This window comes from Hevea brasiliensis, chromosome 12 (assembly GCF_030052815.1).
Source record: "Hevea brasiliensis isolate MT/VB/25A 57/8 chromosome 12, ASM3005281v1, whole genome shotgun sequence".
NCBI classification, from domain to species: domain Eukaryota; kingdom Viridiplantae; phylum Streptophyta; class Magnoliopsida; order Malpighiales; family Euphorbiaceae; genus Hevea; species Hevea brasiliensis.
In genome coordinates, this window is record NC_079504.1 from 3,324,201 (window position 1) to 3,340,802 (window position 16,602).

Below are 16,602 nucleotides of genomic sequence, written 5' to 3' on the forward strand. Positions count from 1 at the left end.
AGGTAAGCACATTAATTTGTAAGTTTGAAATTTAGTAGTTGTGTTTATAGCTTGAATTACTTGTAATATGTTTAAAATGAAAAGAAATTAATTGTGGGAGGATTAAAGCAAAATTCATCCAGCTAGGGTTTTGATGTGTGTGCATGAATTTGATGGGCTTAAAGGTGTGTATGAGTTTGATAGAGTTAAAGAAGCATGTATATAGCCATTGAATTGGTTAAATGCATGAAATTGATGAGTTAGGGTTTTGAATGCTAGGGTTTGGAACCAAATTTTGGAAAAATGCATAAATGATGACTTTGGTCTATTGTGAGATGAAAAATGGTAAATAATGACCAAAAGAGGTGTGTGGGAATTGTTGGAATGAAAACTAAATTCGTAGGTCCAGCAGCATGACCAAACCCACTTTGAAGGACCAAAACTCAAATTTTACAAGTCCAATTGATATGCCACAAATTGGGGATGAAAATAGACATAAAAGAGCACAATTTTCATTAAGGAACCATGCTCAAAAACTGACCAAAACTGAGTGAACAAATTAACCAAAGTGAAATGAGAGCAGTCACCATCGCATTAAATCGACCAAATGAGCAAGAATCTGTTCATTTGGTCATAACTCGAGCTAGGAAGGTCAAATTGACCTGAAATTTTACCAGCAATTAGATAAGGTATAGATCTAAAACTGTTATGTAGAACACCACCCCAAATTATTCCATTAACCCATTCAAATTATTGAGCAAATTTGAGTTACCAAACCTACAACTCTGCAGAATTTCTATTGAGCAGTAATGTTTGAAGGGTTATAACTCTCTCTACAAAACTCCGATTTAGGCGATTCTTGAACCGATGGAAACCTAAGACATATTAGAACATTTTATATGAAGAAATTTAGACCAAATTATGAACTTAACTTAATCAAATTACTGACCAAAGTTGGATCAAAATCTGCCAGAACCCAAAATCTCAGCATGAACAGTGCACGTGAACAATAATTTTATTTTGGTCATAACTTGAGCTACAAAACTCTAATTGGGGTGATTCAAAAAGGAGAATAAACTTAAGACAATAAGGAACATTTTCTATGAAGAAAGTTTTATCAAATTCCAATAGTAAACTGATCAATGAAACAGTACAATTAAGGACACCAAAACTGAAAATTTGGCAATTTTGCCTAAAAGACCTAAGTTTTGAGAAAATGACCAAAACCAACAAGTTTGGTGACCAAAATGTGGTATGTGGGTAAAGTTAGAATTCCCATACCTATTAAACCTTAGAAAGTCAATAATTTGACTTGAATAGTGCAATGAATAGTAACCCGAAACACAAAATTTCAAGAACGTCGAATTTAGCACGTTAGAGCTAGGTAAAAGTGAAGTTAAATTTATTATTGGATTTATGCTAAGTTATATTACTGAAACACTGTGAAATTGTGTGTTTCAGTGGAAAAGAATACCGGGACAGAACCCGAGGAGTCGAGTCAAGGCCAACAGGCGACTCGTTTGAGGTTTGTGCACAACGTGTAATTTTTGTAAATTATTTGCTGCATATTGTTTTGAATGATTTGAAAAAGTGAATTGAGACATTCTTTATGATGCTTTAATCGAAATTGTTGAAAGTTATTGTGTATATTTGAAATGACAATGTTTAGCAAATTGTAAGATAAGTTTTGAAACCATAGTGTCATGGCCATATATTTGAACACCTCACTAGCACGACTAGTGGAGGTAATTAGTTTCGAATTTTGATTCCTTCTCTGGAGAAGTGTTGAGGTGTGCCAGTAGAAGAGGATGTGAATGGATATCCATATATTTGAGCTAGCTAGCCTTGTGATGTGATTTCTCTTTAGCCTTTGGCTATTGAGATTCTATTTCTTTCAAATGGCATGATTTAACTGTGGGCTTTATGAAATGTGTTTTGATACTTTGAAATAAACTTGGTTTGCATTTAAAATCTCATAATGCATGATTTGTACTTAATTCTCATGTTCAGCCAAATTTTTGAATAAATGTGATTTAAGTTTTGCATAAAGATTATTTTAGTATGATGTGCACCACTGAGTCCTAGTACTCAGCGATAGCTTTTATTGCTATCGCAGATACAGAGACTAGAAGAGCAGCAGACTGAGCTGCTAAGGATTGATGATCTTCCTGTTTTGAAGCTATCGAGTATAATTTATACCCTAATTGTAAATATTTCTTTTGATGTATTTATTGCACATAAATGTATGGACATGTAAAAATGGGTCTTGAGCAGTTTGTATAAAATTTGTATAAAATTGTAATATATATAGTGGATTTGAAATTTGAAAGTTGATAAATGTGTTGAGAAATTGATTAAGATTGAGTATGAAATTGAAGCAGTTGTTGAGAAAAATTTTTAGAAGTGCTTTTTACAGGTATTTGAAGAACTGTTTTCTCAAAATACAGAGGGAATTCTATCAAAATTTTTATAAAATTTGCGTAAAAATAAAATGGGCCAAAAATATTAACTAGTTTTAATTTTAACTAAATGTTTTAAGTACTTATTAGAAAATGCTCACCACTTACTAAAAGTAAGAAATTTGTTTTAAAATCCCTTGTAGGGTGCTTAATGAGTTATCGGCAGGTGAAGTTCGGTAGTTCATTAAGTATTCTACGGGATCATGTTATGCCTTACAGAGGGGTAAGGTGTGACATGGCAGGTATTCTACTAGTCTGTTCCTACGAGGCTCGTGTTTTGATAGATCCGGGTGCTACGCACTCATTTGTCTCCCCTGTGTTTGCCATGAGATTGGGTAGAAACCCTACAACTTTAGAATGCCCTTTGTCGGTAGCTACCCCACTTAGTGACAACATAGATGTAGATGTGGTTTTTCCGGGTAGCCCAGTAGTAGTGGATGGAAAGATTCTCCCAGCAGACTTAGTTCCTCTACCAATGATAGATTTTGATGTAATCTTGGGGATGGATTGGTTGGCAACTCATTATGCCACTTTAGACTGTAGGAACAAAAAGGTGCATTTCCACATACCTGGTGTGGAAGAGTTTAGCTTTGATGGTGACTGGAGCGTGGCTCCATATAACTTGGTGTCAGCAATTAGTGCTAGAAAAATGCTGAGGCGTGGATGCCAAGGGTATTTGGCATTGGTGAGAGATACATCTGTAGAAGGTGTCAACATGGAAAATGTTCCTGTTGTCAGAGAATTCATGGATGTCTTCCCTGAAGAGCTTCCAGGGTTGCCACCAGAAAGGGGAATAGAGTTCTGCATTGATGTTGTTCCGGGTACAAACCCCATATCAATGCCACCTTACAGGATGGCCCCAGCAGAATTGAAAGAGTTAAAAAGGAGCAACTACAGGAGCTGTTGGACAAAGGTTTAATATGTCCGAGCACTTCACCCTGGGGTGCTCCTGTTCTATTTGTGAGAAAGAAGGATGGGTCATTGAGGTTGTGTATTGACTATAGACAGTTGAACAAGGTGACTGTGAAGAACAAGTATCCACTTCCTCGGATCGACGATCTGTTTGATCAGCTCCAAGGGGCTAGATTCTTTTCCAAGATAGACCTGCGATCAGGATACCATCAGTTGAGAATCAGGAATGAGGACGTGTCCAAAACGGCATTCAGGACAAGATATGGTCATTATGAGTTCTTGGTGATGTCTTTTGGACTCACTAATGCACCAGCAGCCTTCATGGACTTGATGAACAGGGTGTTCAAGCCATTTTTGGACCGTTTTGTCATCGTATTCATAGATGACATTTTGGTATACTCTCACGAGGAAGAACACGTGTGGCACTTGAGAATGGTGTTGCAGACTTTGAGGGAGCACCAGCTATATGCCAAATTTTCAAAATGTGAATTTGGGCTAGAAAGCATCTCATTCTTGGGACACGTGGTTTCTAGTGATGGCATTTAAGTGGATCCCAAGAAAATTGAAGCTGTAACTGATTAGCTTAGGCCTACAACAGTCACTGAGGTGCGAAGTTTTCTGGGCCTAGCTGGCTACTATAGGCGTTTTGTGCAAGATTTTTCCAGGATAGCAGCTCCCTTAACTAAGTTAACTCGGAAGAATGTTCCATTCATTTGGACAGATGACTGTGAGAAGAGCTTCCAGAAGCTTAAGGAGTGTCTAACCACCGCCCCTGTGTTGACACTACCTAGGAGTGGTGAAGGATACACTGGTAATCGTGATGCCTCCAGAGTTGGCCTAGGGTGTGTTTTGATGCAGAATAGGAAAGTAGTGGCTTATGCTTCAAGACAGCTGAAGAGGCATGAGCAGAACTGCCCCACTCATGATTTGAAAATGGCGGCTGTAGTCTTTGCACTAAAAATCTGGAGACACTACCTGTATAGTGAAGTGTGCGAGATATACACCAACCACAAGAGTTTGAAGTACATCTTCCAACAGAGGGATTTAAACTTGAGACAGAGGAGATGGATGGAGCTTCTGAAAGACTATGATTGCACTATCCAGTACCACCCTGGGAAGGCCAATGTAGTAGCAGATGCTTTGAGCAGAAAATCTTCTGGCAGTTTGGCGCACATATCAGCAGAGAAAAGATCGTTGATTCGGGAAGTACATGAGTTAATGGATTAAGGTTTAATCCTAGATCTTTTCAGATGAGGGGGTATTGTTGGCTCATTTTTCGGTGAGGCCAGACTTGCGAAACAGAGTTAAAGTTTACTAGCATAGAGACCAACAATTGATGAAGATCATAGAAAGAGTACAGAGAGGTGAAGGTGGTGAGTTTGGATTTGCCAATGATGGTGCCCTAGTGCAAGGTTCTAGGATATGTGTGCCCGATGTGGACAATCTTAGAAATGAAATCATGCAAGAGGCACACTATACACTGTACAATGTCCACCCAGGCTCCATCAAGATGTACCATGATGTGAAGGATAGCTATTGGTGGAATGGCATGAAGAGAGACATAGCAGACTTTGTGTCCAAGTGCTTGACTTGTCAGATGTTCTATTTGTGAGAAAGAAGGATGGGTCATTGAGGTTGTGTATTGACTATAGACAGTTGAACAAGGTGACTGTGAAGAACAAGTATCCACTTCCTCGGATCGACGATCTGTTTGATCAGCTCCAAGGGGCTAGATTCTTTTCCAAGATAGACCTGCGATCAGGATACCATCAGTTGAGAATCAGGAATGAGGACGTGTCCAAAACGGCATTCAGGACAAGATATGGTCATTATGAGTTCTTGGTGATGTCTTTTGGACTCACTAATGCACCAGTAGCCTTCATGGACTTGATGAACAGGGTGTTCAAGCCATTTTTGGACCGTTTTGTCATCGTATTCATAGATGACATTTTGGTATACTCTCGGACCGAGGAAGAACACGTGTGGCACTTGAGAATGGTGTTGCAGACTTTGAGGGAGCACCAGCTATATGCCAAATTTTCAAAATGTGAATTTGGGCTAGAAAGCATCTCATTCTTGGGACACGTGGTTTCTAGTGATGGCATTCAAGTGGATCCCAAGAAAATTGAAGCTGTAACTGATTAGCTTAGGCCTACAACAGTCACTGAGGTGCGAAGTTTTCTGGGCCTAGCTGGCTACTATAGGCGTTTTGTGCAAGATTTTTCCAGGATAGCAGCTCCCTTAACTAAGTTAACTCGGAAGAATGTTCCATTCATTTGGACAGATGACTGTGAGAAGAGCTTCCAGAAGCTTAAGGAGTGTCTAACCACCGCCCCTGTGTTGACACTACCTAGGAGTGGTGAAGGATACACCGTGTACTGTGATGCCTCCAGAGTTGGCCTAGGGTGTGTTTTGATGCAGAATAGGAAAGTAGTGGCTTATGCTTCAAGACAGCTGAAGAGGCATGAGCAGAACTGCCCCACCCATGATTTGAAAATGGCGGCTGTAGTCTTTGCACTAAAAATCTGGAGACACTACCTGTATAGTGAAGTGTGCGAGATATACACCAACCACAAGAGTTTGAAGTACATCTTCCAACAGAGGGATTTAAACTTGAGACAGAGGAGATGGATGGAGCTTCTGAAAGACTATGATTGCACTATCCAGTACCACCCTGGGAAGGCCAATGTAGTAGCAGATGCTTTGAGCAGAAAATCTTCTGGCAGTTTGGCGCACATATCAGCAGAGAAAAGATCGTTGATTCGGGAAGTACATGAGTTAATGGATTAAGGTTTAATCCTAGATCTTTTCAGATGAGGGGGTATTGTTGGCTCATTTTTCGGTGAGGCCAGACTTGCGAAACAGAGTTAAAGTTTACCAGCATAGAGACCAACAATTGATGAAGATCATAGAAAGAGTACAGAGAGGTGAAGGTGGTGAGTTTGGATTTGCCAATGATGGTGCCCTAGTGCAAGGTTCTAGGATATGTGTGCCCGATGTGGACAATCTCAGAAATGAAATCATGCAAGAGGCACACTATACACTGTACAATGTCCACCCAGGCTCCATCAAGATGTACCATGATGTGAAGGATAGCTATTGGTGGAATGGCATGAAGAGAGACATAGCAGACTTTGTGTCCAAGTGCTTGACTTGTCAGAAGGTGAAGTTTGAACACCAGAGACCTTCAGAGAAGCTGCAAGAGCTCCCTATCCCAGAATGGAAGTGGGAAATGATCACTATGGATTTTGTGACTAGGTTGCCTCATATCACGCGAGGATATGATTCGATATGGGTAATTGTAGACCGTCTAACCAAATCAGCTCACTTCTTGTCTGTGAAGACTACTTATTCTGTGGCATAGTACGCCTGACTCTACATTCGAGAAATAGTCAGATTGCATGGAGTTCCGGCTTCTATAATATCTGACAGAGGGCCCCAGTTCACTTCTCGGTTTTGGAGGAAGTTGCAGGAGGCACTTGGCACACAGTTGAACTTTAGTACGGCTTTCCACCCTCAAACAGACGGACAGTCCGAAAGGACAATCCAAACATTGGAAGACATGCTTCGCATGAGTGTTTTGGATTTTGGAGGTCAATGGGATGATCAGCTAGCTTTGGTGGAGTTTGCCTACAACAACAGTTACCATTCCAGCATAGGGATGGCACCCTATGAGGCACTATATGGAAGAAAGTGTAGGTCTCCTCTGTGTTGGACGGAAATGGGAGAAGCGAAGGTTCATGATGTAGACCTAGTGCAGTACACTTCAGAGGTAGTTCCTTTAATCAGGGAACGATTGAAAGCTTGACTTTCGAGGCGGAAGAGTTATGCAGACCCCAGACGGAGGGATGTGGAGTTTGCAGTAAGCGACTATGTATTCTTGAAGGTTTCTCCAATGAAGGGAGTCATGAGATTTGGAAAGAAGGGCAAGTTGGCACCTCGGTATATCGGACCTTTTGAGATTACGGATAGAGTTGGAGCCGTTACCTACCGGTTGGAGCTACCACCCAACCTTTCTCATGTTCATCATGTGTTTCACATCTCCATGCTCAGGAAATACATTCCAGATCCTTCTCTTGTATTACAGCTAGATGTAATAGAGCTAAAAGAGAACTTGACAGTTGAGGAGCAACCTGTAGCCATAGTGGACTACCAAGTGAGACAGCTAAGATCAAAACAGATCCCTATGGTTAAGGTTTTGTGGAGGAGTCAGTCAGTGGAAGAGTGCACCTGGGAGTCAGAACGGGACATGCGCAGCAAGTACCCTTATCTGTTCAATGTGTAATCATGTACTTTATTCTGCCTTGTGTAAAATTCGAAGACGAATTTTCTGTAAGGGGGGAAGAATGTAACACCCCAAAAATTTTAAATTTATTATTTTATGAGTAATATTGGTATTTTAATTTTATTTAAATTTTAAGAAATTATTTGAGATTTTTTCGAATTTTAAAAATCGGGTTCGATTTTCCAAAAATATAAACTTGATGATTTTTAAAAATTAATTTAAAGACCACGTGGCAAAACTAAAAAAACATTTGGAGTCTATGAATTTTTCTGAGTTTTCTGGAATTTTTTTCGAAATTTTTGGACCTCATTTTCGGTCCCGAGGCAGAGTAAAAATTCAAAATTTTGTACTCCGAATTGAACTGGCCGAATCGAACCGGACCGGATCGGACCGGTCGAATCGGACCGGCTCCCTCTCCTTCTTTTTTTTCTCCTGCGCGCGTCTCCTCCTCCTTCTCTCTTTCTCCCGTTTTCTCTCTCCTCCCGCCCCAACCCGCCGGCCAGCCACCTCCCCCGCCACCCCAGCTCACCGGCGCGCCACCCCACCCGTTCCCCACGGCCGGCCGCCGCCCCAAATGGCAGAAAAATTCGTGCGAACGCCCCTCCCTTGCGCGCGCGACCGTTCGACTTCCCGGCCAAAATCCGGCCGATCCGGCCACCAATCGGACCAGGTCTTGTGTCTAAACTCATCTACTCGTCGAGAGCTTTCCATAGACACCAAGAACACCGAAATCCATCAAGCGGTTTGTCCAATTTTTGCCCGGGAAGTTTTAGTCCATTTTGATTTTCGGGCTAGATTTCTCGCAAACCGTGAACCCCACGAGAAAACCGAGAGTACCAGAGCGCTCCACTAGTCGAGAGCTTCGCAGGGATATAAATTTCAAAATTTTTCGATACCATTTTTCGGTGGGTCCCACGAAATTTCGCAGTGTTTTTCAAAGCATTAAATGAGCTTAGAAAATTCTGAAAAATTTATGTACTAACCCCCGTGTTGTGGGCTTTGTGTATGTATCCTCAATTAGCGGAAATTCGACAGTTGACCGGGTCTGTGAATTTCCAGCCAGATAGACCCGTTACCGGAAAAGTCTTCGAATTGGACCGAGATTTTGGCTATCCCCCCATTGTCAAACGTCCCGAGCGCGTCCCCGGAGTCGGAATCGGCAAAGGTAAACCCGAACCTTGCTTTTTCGTAATTTTCTAGTGCTTAAATAGGATTAAAAATCCATAAAATATTCGTGGTAGCTCAGAAAATTATGATTCTTTTTGCAATAGCCTAGTAATATTGCTAAGGACCGCGGGGCAAAGTTTTAGAATTTTTAGAGCTTGTTTGGGTAGTTTTTAAAAAAATGATCAATTATAAAGACTAAATTGAAATTTTACATATTGTGATGGATGACCGATTTGATGGGTCCAGGAGGGGCTGTGTGATGTGAATGAGTTGTGGATATATGGATTGTGAATATAGAAGTGTGTTTTGAGCCATTTTGCAGGTTGGGTAGGTCCTAGGTATAGGGGAGACTCTGCCGGATTTTCGGCACGACTTAGGACGTACTTGGTCTTTTCTTGATTTGTATTGAGTCATTTATATTAAATAATTGTAATGTAATTGTCAGGTGAGTCGGGACAGCCTTCTTTCTCCGCCCAGCCGCCACAGTGGCCGTTGTCAAGTCTGTGAGTAAAATATTAATTTTAATTGTAATTTCGATATTATTATATGTTCAAGCATGCCCATGCATCACTTATATGTATATATCTATGTAGTTAAAATTTATGCACGATTTATGTTGCATTCATAACTGTTAAAGTACCATGGATGTTGTTGTGGTAATTTGGAGCAGTGTGCGTGCGTTAGCGTGCGTGTGATGTGGTGTGGACTATGGATAGGACAGGTAGACACGGCTTGAGATCTTCGCTGGGACCCGGTCCTTCGGGGTAGTCACAGCTTGAGTTCTTCGCTGGGACCCCGATTTGGTTTATTAAGCGAAAGTCCGGCTTGAGTTCTTCGCTGGCACCAGGTTGGATTTAAGAGAGCTGTATAGGGGATTAGCTCCCATATATTATGATTGATATTACTGGGTGTGTGAGTGCTCAAAATTACCTTTTTGCTGTTATGATGTGAATTGTTGCTGATGTTGCATTTCACTCCACAGGGTGCATTAGTTTTAGATAGTTATAGAGATTATGGTTAAAATTGACATTTTACTCTCTGAGTCGAACGCTCACTCCTGTTCAATATTTTTCCAGCCCACAGGAGGATATTTTTGAGGTTAACCTGCTTTCTCCCTCGCAGGTTATTTATTCATGTTTGTGTAATTCTATAAATTTTCTAGAATTTCCGCATGTGTTAGGAATGTTTATTTGATATGGGTCTGTAAACTAAATTATTATTTTGGACCTGTAAACTTAATATTGTATGCATGTTTGATGGATTGGATGAGGGAGCTGAGCTCACATTTATTTTTATGCTGATAAGTATGTGGAGGGTGAGCTGAGCTCCCCAATTGAGTATTTACTGTGTTTACAGGTCGGGTGAGTCAAAAACTCCCCGTTGATAGGTCTATTTTATGGCCGGACTCTGTTCGGTTGATTTCTTGAAATTGAGCCCAAATGGGCCTTAGAGTTGGGTTAAGTGAATAGTTAGGCTTACTACGGGCCTCGGGGGCTTTAGGCTGGCTCAGGTCCTAGTGCCGGTCCGGCCCATAGGTTGGGTCGTGACATTTTTATAGTGGATTGTTAAGATTTTCACAAGTAATTTAAATTGCTTATAAAGGTGAAGGTTAGTTATAAATTATTATGATTTAATTAGGTAATTTTTAAATTATAAATAGAATAAAAAAGTTAAAAGTACAAAATATTTTTATTAATTTTTTAATTTTATTAATTAAAATATTAAATTTTAAAATATAAATGATTAATTATAAATATATTTTATGTAAATTATTACATAAAATATATAAATTTAACATGTTTAAGTATTATTGAGGTAATATAATCAAGTTTTGAACAAATTTAAGTATTTAAAAAATTAATTAGATTTGAATATAATGATTTTAACATATACTTTATTTATTGCCATTCTTAGCATAATTTAAAAATGAAAATATAATTTTTTAAATATTTATTATAAAAATTATATATAATCAATAAAACTATAAACAATTCAACTAATTAAAGTTAGTTATGTGATTTTTTTTCGTCATTTATTTACCTTTGAAATTATTTTATATTAATATTCAAATATAATAATAATAATAATAATAATATTTTGGCACTCATTTTAATTTTGTGTAAATTAAAATGTACCATGAGCTCTAAATAGTTTGAAAGATTTAAGTGTTATTGTTGTTATATATATTTTAATTAATTATATATTTAATTTTTATAATAAATATTTAAAAAAATTATATTTTATCTTTAAATTACTTTAGAAAGACAACTTATAAAATATCAATTAAAATTTTCGTATCAAAATCTAATTAATATCTTAACTAATCCATTTTGTTGAAATTTATATATTTTACTTAATAATTTATATAATATATATATTTATATAATTAAATAATTAATAAATTATGAGAAATTATTAAAAAAATTATACTATTAAATTTTTTAATTCTATTTATATTTTAAAAATTATTAATTAAATTTTATACTTTTAAATGTTACATAATTTTATTATATTATTTATGTAATATAATATTTAATATGATGTGATCAAACAGAAATCGTAAAATATAATTATATAATATTTAAAAATTTAGTGTTTAATTAATAATTTTAAAAATATAAAATAGATTAAAAAGTATATTTTTTTTTTTGTAATTTTTCCGATTAAGAATTAGTTAGGTTAGGAAGTAGTAGTTAATTATTATAAATTATAAACCATAGATACATTGGCGCATGACTAATAACGAACCAGTCACTATTGAGTGTTGCATCAGTGTGCTTTACAGCTTACTCCAAACCCTAACATCCCAAAATTTCAATTTCGAATTTCTCATTTTATACATATTTATTCAATTCAATATTCGAGAAAGTATTTCTCGATGTCGTCTTCTATGTTCAACAACCACAGCATTTCGATCTCCGTCTCAGACGAGGAATCGGACGAACTCGGCCGGATGCGGGTGCGAGTCCGAAGAAAGCGCAAGAAACAGTACGGTCACCGAGTTAAGAATGAGTTGTCTCAGCTTGTTCTAAGGTTCCTCTTGAAATATTGGATGGTTTTTATTTTCCTTCCCGCTGCTGGGTTACTTGTGTTCGAAGCCTCGAGAATCGGTAAAGAACCGAGTTTGGATGTGGAATTGGAACGTGATGTAAAGAAGACACCGGATTTGAAACATAACCAGACTGTTGGCGAATTAAAGAAGAAGATGGAAGATAATTTGGATCGGCTTGATCCACCACGTAAGTGATTTTTGAAAATTTGTCATCAAAGTATGGAAATAGAGCTGAAAGAATTTTCCAATGGCGATGTGTGCTTTTTACATTATTGCAATACCTATTTAGCATTTAGTCTCTGTTTAAGGGACCAGTCATTGGGTTTCCAACAACTATACGCAGATAATGATATGCTTGATAAAAGATGACTCTTTTATCTCTTTATCGAGCATGCTTAGGGGACATATGTTAGTTGTAGCACTTTAAAGTTATTTATCACCTGAACTCAATGGTGTTACTGGTTGCGGCATTTGGGCTTTTGGAATATTTAAACAGGTAATTATTTACATTTAGCTGCAGGTCATGTCTTTGATAATCTGAAATCTAGTGGATGTAAAACTGTGAAATTGAAAAGCCATCAGCTTGTGACACTCATTTGTGGATGGTATCAGGTTGCTTGAAGCTACTACCTCCTGAAGAACTTCAACATCTGGAAATTCCCATGCATGATGAATCTAATCTTGTTAAAAATGTGGTATACATATCAGAGAAAGACGCACAACATGAAGAAGGCAATAGTACAATCTCTAAACTGAGCACAGAGTTTACGCGATTTAATCTATTTACCGGGTACCAGACACTTGACCAGCGAGAGAGTAGTTTTAAGGTTATTAGTTGCATCTTCACATCATTGGACAGATTTAGGATGGTTAGACGATTTGTAAAATTAATGTTAGATTGCAACTTTGGAATGTGAAATTCTCTGACATTAAACTTATGTAAATTAATGTATTTGCTCATATTGTATGGTAATTGTGGCTTTCAGGTGAGTGAAACGGCTCAAATACATTGTGGTTTTTACAGTGAAAATGGAGGGTTTAAGATTTCTAGTGAGGACAAAATTTACATGCAAGCATGCAAAGTTGTGGTGTCTACTTGTGCATTTGGTGGTGGAGACGACCTTTATCAACCTATTGGAATGTTACACGCATCGCTTAAAAGGGTTAGCTTCAGGGATGTTGAAATCAATCTTTGCTGTTTTGACATCAACAAGCTCTATGTGTATTTTGACTATATTGGTTGCAGGTCTGTTATGTTGCATTTTGGGATGAAATTACTGTAGCAGCTCAGGAATTTAAGGGGCGCCGAATTGGTGAGGACTACTTTATTGGGAAATGGCGCATTGTGGTTGTGAGGGATCTTCCTTTTACAGACCAAAGGTTAAATGGTAAAATCCCGAAGGTATTAAAGTTATGACTTTTAATTATTTTTGAGGTGATGTTGGAAAGATTACATAACTGCATATGCATATATGTATGCATGTGATTGTTACATACAACTGCTCTATTTTTTTTTTTTCACTTCCTCTGAGTTAATTTTTTGGTTGTTTTAATCTGTCTATTCCATGCCTCAATCTCAAACAAATTTGACTTATTCCATATGGAGCTTGTGTTCCTGTGAATGTATAAACTGAATAACTGATGGTTCTTTGGTTATTGTTTTTGTAAGGAGGCCTTGTGTAATCTGCTTTTCTTTGCTGCTGTGCCTGTGCATGCTTGTAAATTTCCATTTTTTGTGGTATTCTGCTATTTGAATGTTTTTGTGCCGATTTATATTCACTTCTGCTCTTGTCAGATGTTGGGACATCGCCTCTTTCCTCATGCCAAGTACTCTATTTGGGTAGACTCAAAATCACAATTTAGGAGGGACCCTCTTGGTGTTCTAGAAGCCCTTCTTTGGCGTTCAAATTCTGTATTAGCGATTTCACAACATGGAGCTCGAAGCAATGTGTATGAGGAGGCTACAGCTGTTGTGAAGAAACACAAAGCTACCCCAGAAGAAGTTGAGGTGCAGTTGACTCAATATCGGCAGGATGGCTTGCCTGAAGACAAGAGATTTAATGGGAAGAAGGGTAAATTGTTCTTTCTTTTGATATTATCATATGCAACTACAGTATTAAAACAAAAGCACATATTGCCTATCTTTATGATTTAATGTTGGCAGCATGCTCCTGATACATATAGCTGTTTATTGAACGAAAATTTAGTTCTAATAAGAGAGATTAACTTGAGAAAGTCAAGTCCCAGCTTTCTAAATGGGCAAATCCCATTAAGAACATGTACAGATTTGAAGTGTAAAAGCTTGGAATCATTTTTGCTTTGACAGATTCACTAGTATTATAGAAAATTAGAAATATGATTTGAGTTATTATTGATGTAGTTATCCACAAATTTATTAATCTCTGCAGCTTTAAATGAAGCTTCAGTCATTGTGAGAGAGCATACACCATTAACTAATCTGTTCGTGTGCCTCTGGTTTAATGAAGTGGTTCGATTCACTTCTCGCGATCAGTTGAGTTTCCCATATGTACTTTGGCGGTTGAAATTGCTAAAAGGCATCAACATGTTCCCCGTTTGCATCCGCAAAGATCTAGTTAATAGTATGGGCCACATTCGCAAGGCTAAGCCATTGATAAATTGAAGCTATGGTGCTGCAGTCACTCGGTTCCACATCGTTAACTGCTTGCACTGTGACGAACTAAGGAGCTGTATTCACTCACAATTTGTATCACAGTCAAATGTGTTGGAGGAATCGGTCAGAAGGGAAATGTTTCCTCCTCTTTTTTTCTTGATCGGCTCCTCCTTGAATTGTTATTTACATCAGCATATAGCAGATTTTGTATTTAATTCTTTTGAACCAGACAAATCGATTGATTTGGTTCATTTTCTAATGAATATATATATTTTTTTAAATTCAATCCTTGAAGTTGATCAACACTGACAATCAAATTAAACTTAAAGACCAAATAGATCTTACGGTCTGATTTTGATCCCTTAGAACTAAAGCCATCATTTCAATCTGAAACTGGTTCTCTCTATATATTTTTTTTATTATTATTTTTGGTCGAGTGGCCAACCTTAGTTGAACCCACCCATGGTTTTTGTCGTATGATAACTTTTTAGCGGTGAGATTAAAGTTTTCACTTCCTCAGTTTTTCCTTCTTCAATTAAAAAAAAAAAAAAATAGTACATCAGAGCCTTCGGCTTGGAGCGACCGTTGTTTTTGTAGAGCAATAATATGTTGGACATCGCCTAGATACTTAAAGCAAAGAAATCAAATCACCTAAGTTCAAGTGAGAATGGGATCATGCAACTGTACATTTCGAATCTAAGCTTAGGGGTGACAATGAATCCGGGTTTTATAGATAATTGATCTAATCTAATTTTAATATGGTAAATTTAAATAGTATATAATTAGGTTTAAAATAAATTTAGGTTTAAGTAATGATACATATAATGAGTTAAGTCAATATCAAATTTTATATATTAGGTATTCATTATATATACTTAATTAAGTATAAATATATTTTTTTCATAATAATATTCATATATTTTATTTTAAATAAAATATAATTTAAATATTTTATAAAATTATTAAATTTTTAAAAATAAATTATTACTAAAAAATAAAATTTTATGTAAATTATTAATTAAAATATATAAAATTAAATGGATTTAAATTTTAAAAATATTAATTAGATTTGAGATGAGTTTAATTTTTAAAAATATTAATTAAATTTGGGTTAAACTAAAATAATTTTTGCAAATCCCCTGTTGTCATTCGTATCTACACCCCCTAAAAATTATTATCCACGTCATTTCCTGGCTCAATTTATAATAATACAAAAATTAAAAATTAAAACATATACTTTAACTTAACATTAATTTCAAATTAATTGAAATATGTAAAGTTAACATTTTTCATATAATTTTCCAATTTAAAAAGAAAAATATATTTTTACTGTCAATGTTATTTTATTTTGTTCTAAGATAGATATCAGAATGAAAGGCTTAATAATGTCGAGTTCCTGTCACACATATAAATTGACCGGTTTTTAGTGGAGCATTTTTGAGTAAAAGGCCCGATATATATATATATTATTTATTTAAATTAAATATATAAATAAGTTGATTATACACTCTGTATAAAATGTTAAATTTTTAAATTTATATATATTTAAAAATATATAAAGGATTTACCGTCTAAACTCAGGATATTTAAATGAATATAATTAATTAAACATAAATATACTATTACATTAAAAAGCTAATGACAAATTTGAATTAAAACTTTGAAAATTGAATAACTCTCTGTTATCACTTGAACTAACCTCTCGGAAATAAAGGAGCCTTTTTATATTTTATAGAAATTTTTATGTTGAAAAGTGTAAAATTAATTTAAAGTTAAATTTAATATATTTTTATTATAAAACCTTAAAATAATTATAATTTTTTAATAATTTATTATTATTATTATTATTGAAATTTAAGAATATATTTTCAAATATATTATCTAAAATATTAAAATAAACTTAAAATTAAATTTAATACATTTTAATGTTGAAATATAAAATTTTATAAATTATTTTTATAAAATAATACTTTTAAAAAGATAAATTATTATTTAATTTATATATTTTAATAAAATTAATTATTTAATTTTTACATTTAATAAAAATATTATTTAATTTATATATTATATTTTCACAAAAATATTTAATCTTTTTAATAATTTTTTATTAACCAAT

The 16,602-nt window shown here is 35.9% G+C and overlaps 1 protein-coding gene across 1 annotated transcript; it reads left to right on the forward strand.

Annotated features, from left to right (window-relative positions):
- Positions 1–11,525: 11,525 nt before the first annotated feature.
- Positions 11,526–14,764, forward strand: LOC110664856 (probable hexosyltransferase MUCI70). Its single transcript, XM_021824730.2, has 6 exons — positions 11,526–12,041; positions 12,467–12,681; positions 12,841–13,017; positions 13,101–13,256; positions 13,650–13,926; positions 14,263–14,764. Exons 1-6 carry the CDS (start codon positions 11,681–11,683, stop codon positions 14,493–14,495), a joined length of 1,419 nt encoding a protein of 472 aa, XP_021680422.2. The 5' UTR covers positions 11,526–11,680; the 3' UTR covers positions 14,496–14,764.
- Positions 14,765–16,602: the final 1,838 nt, after the last annotated feature.

Coding starts and splice junctions, on each gene's coding strand:
- LOC110664856 (XM_021824730.2), top strand. CDS start 11,681: ATGTCGTCTTCTATGTTCAACAACCACAGCATTTCGATCTCCGTCTCA. Junction 12,042..12,466: donor GGATCGGCTTGATCCACCAC/GTAAGTGATTTT, acceptor GGATGGTATCAG/GTTGCTTGAAGCTACTACCT. Junction 13,018..13,100: donor TACACGCATCGCTTAAAAGG/GTTAGCTTCAGG, acceptor TATTGGTTGCAG/GTCTGTTATGTTGCATTTTG.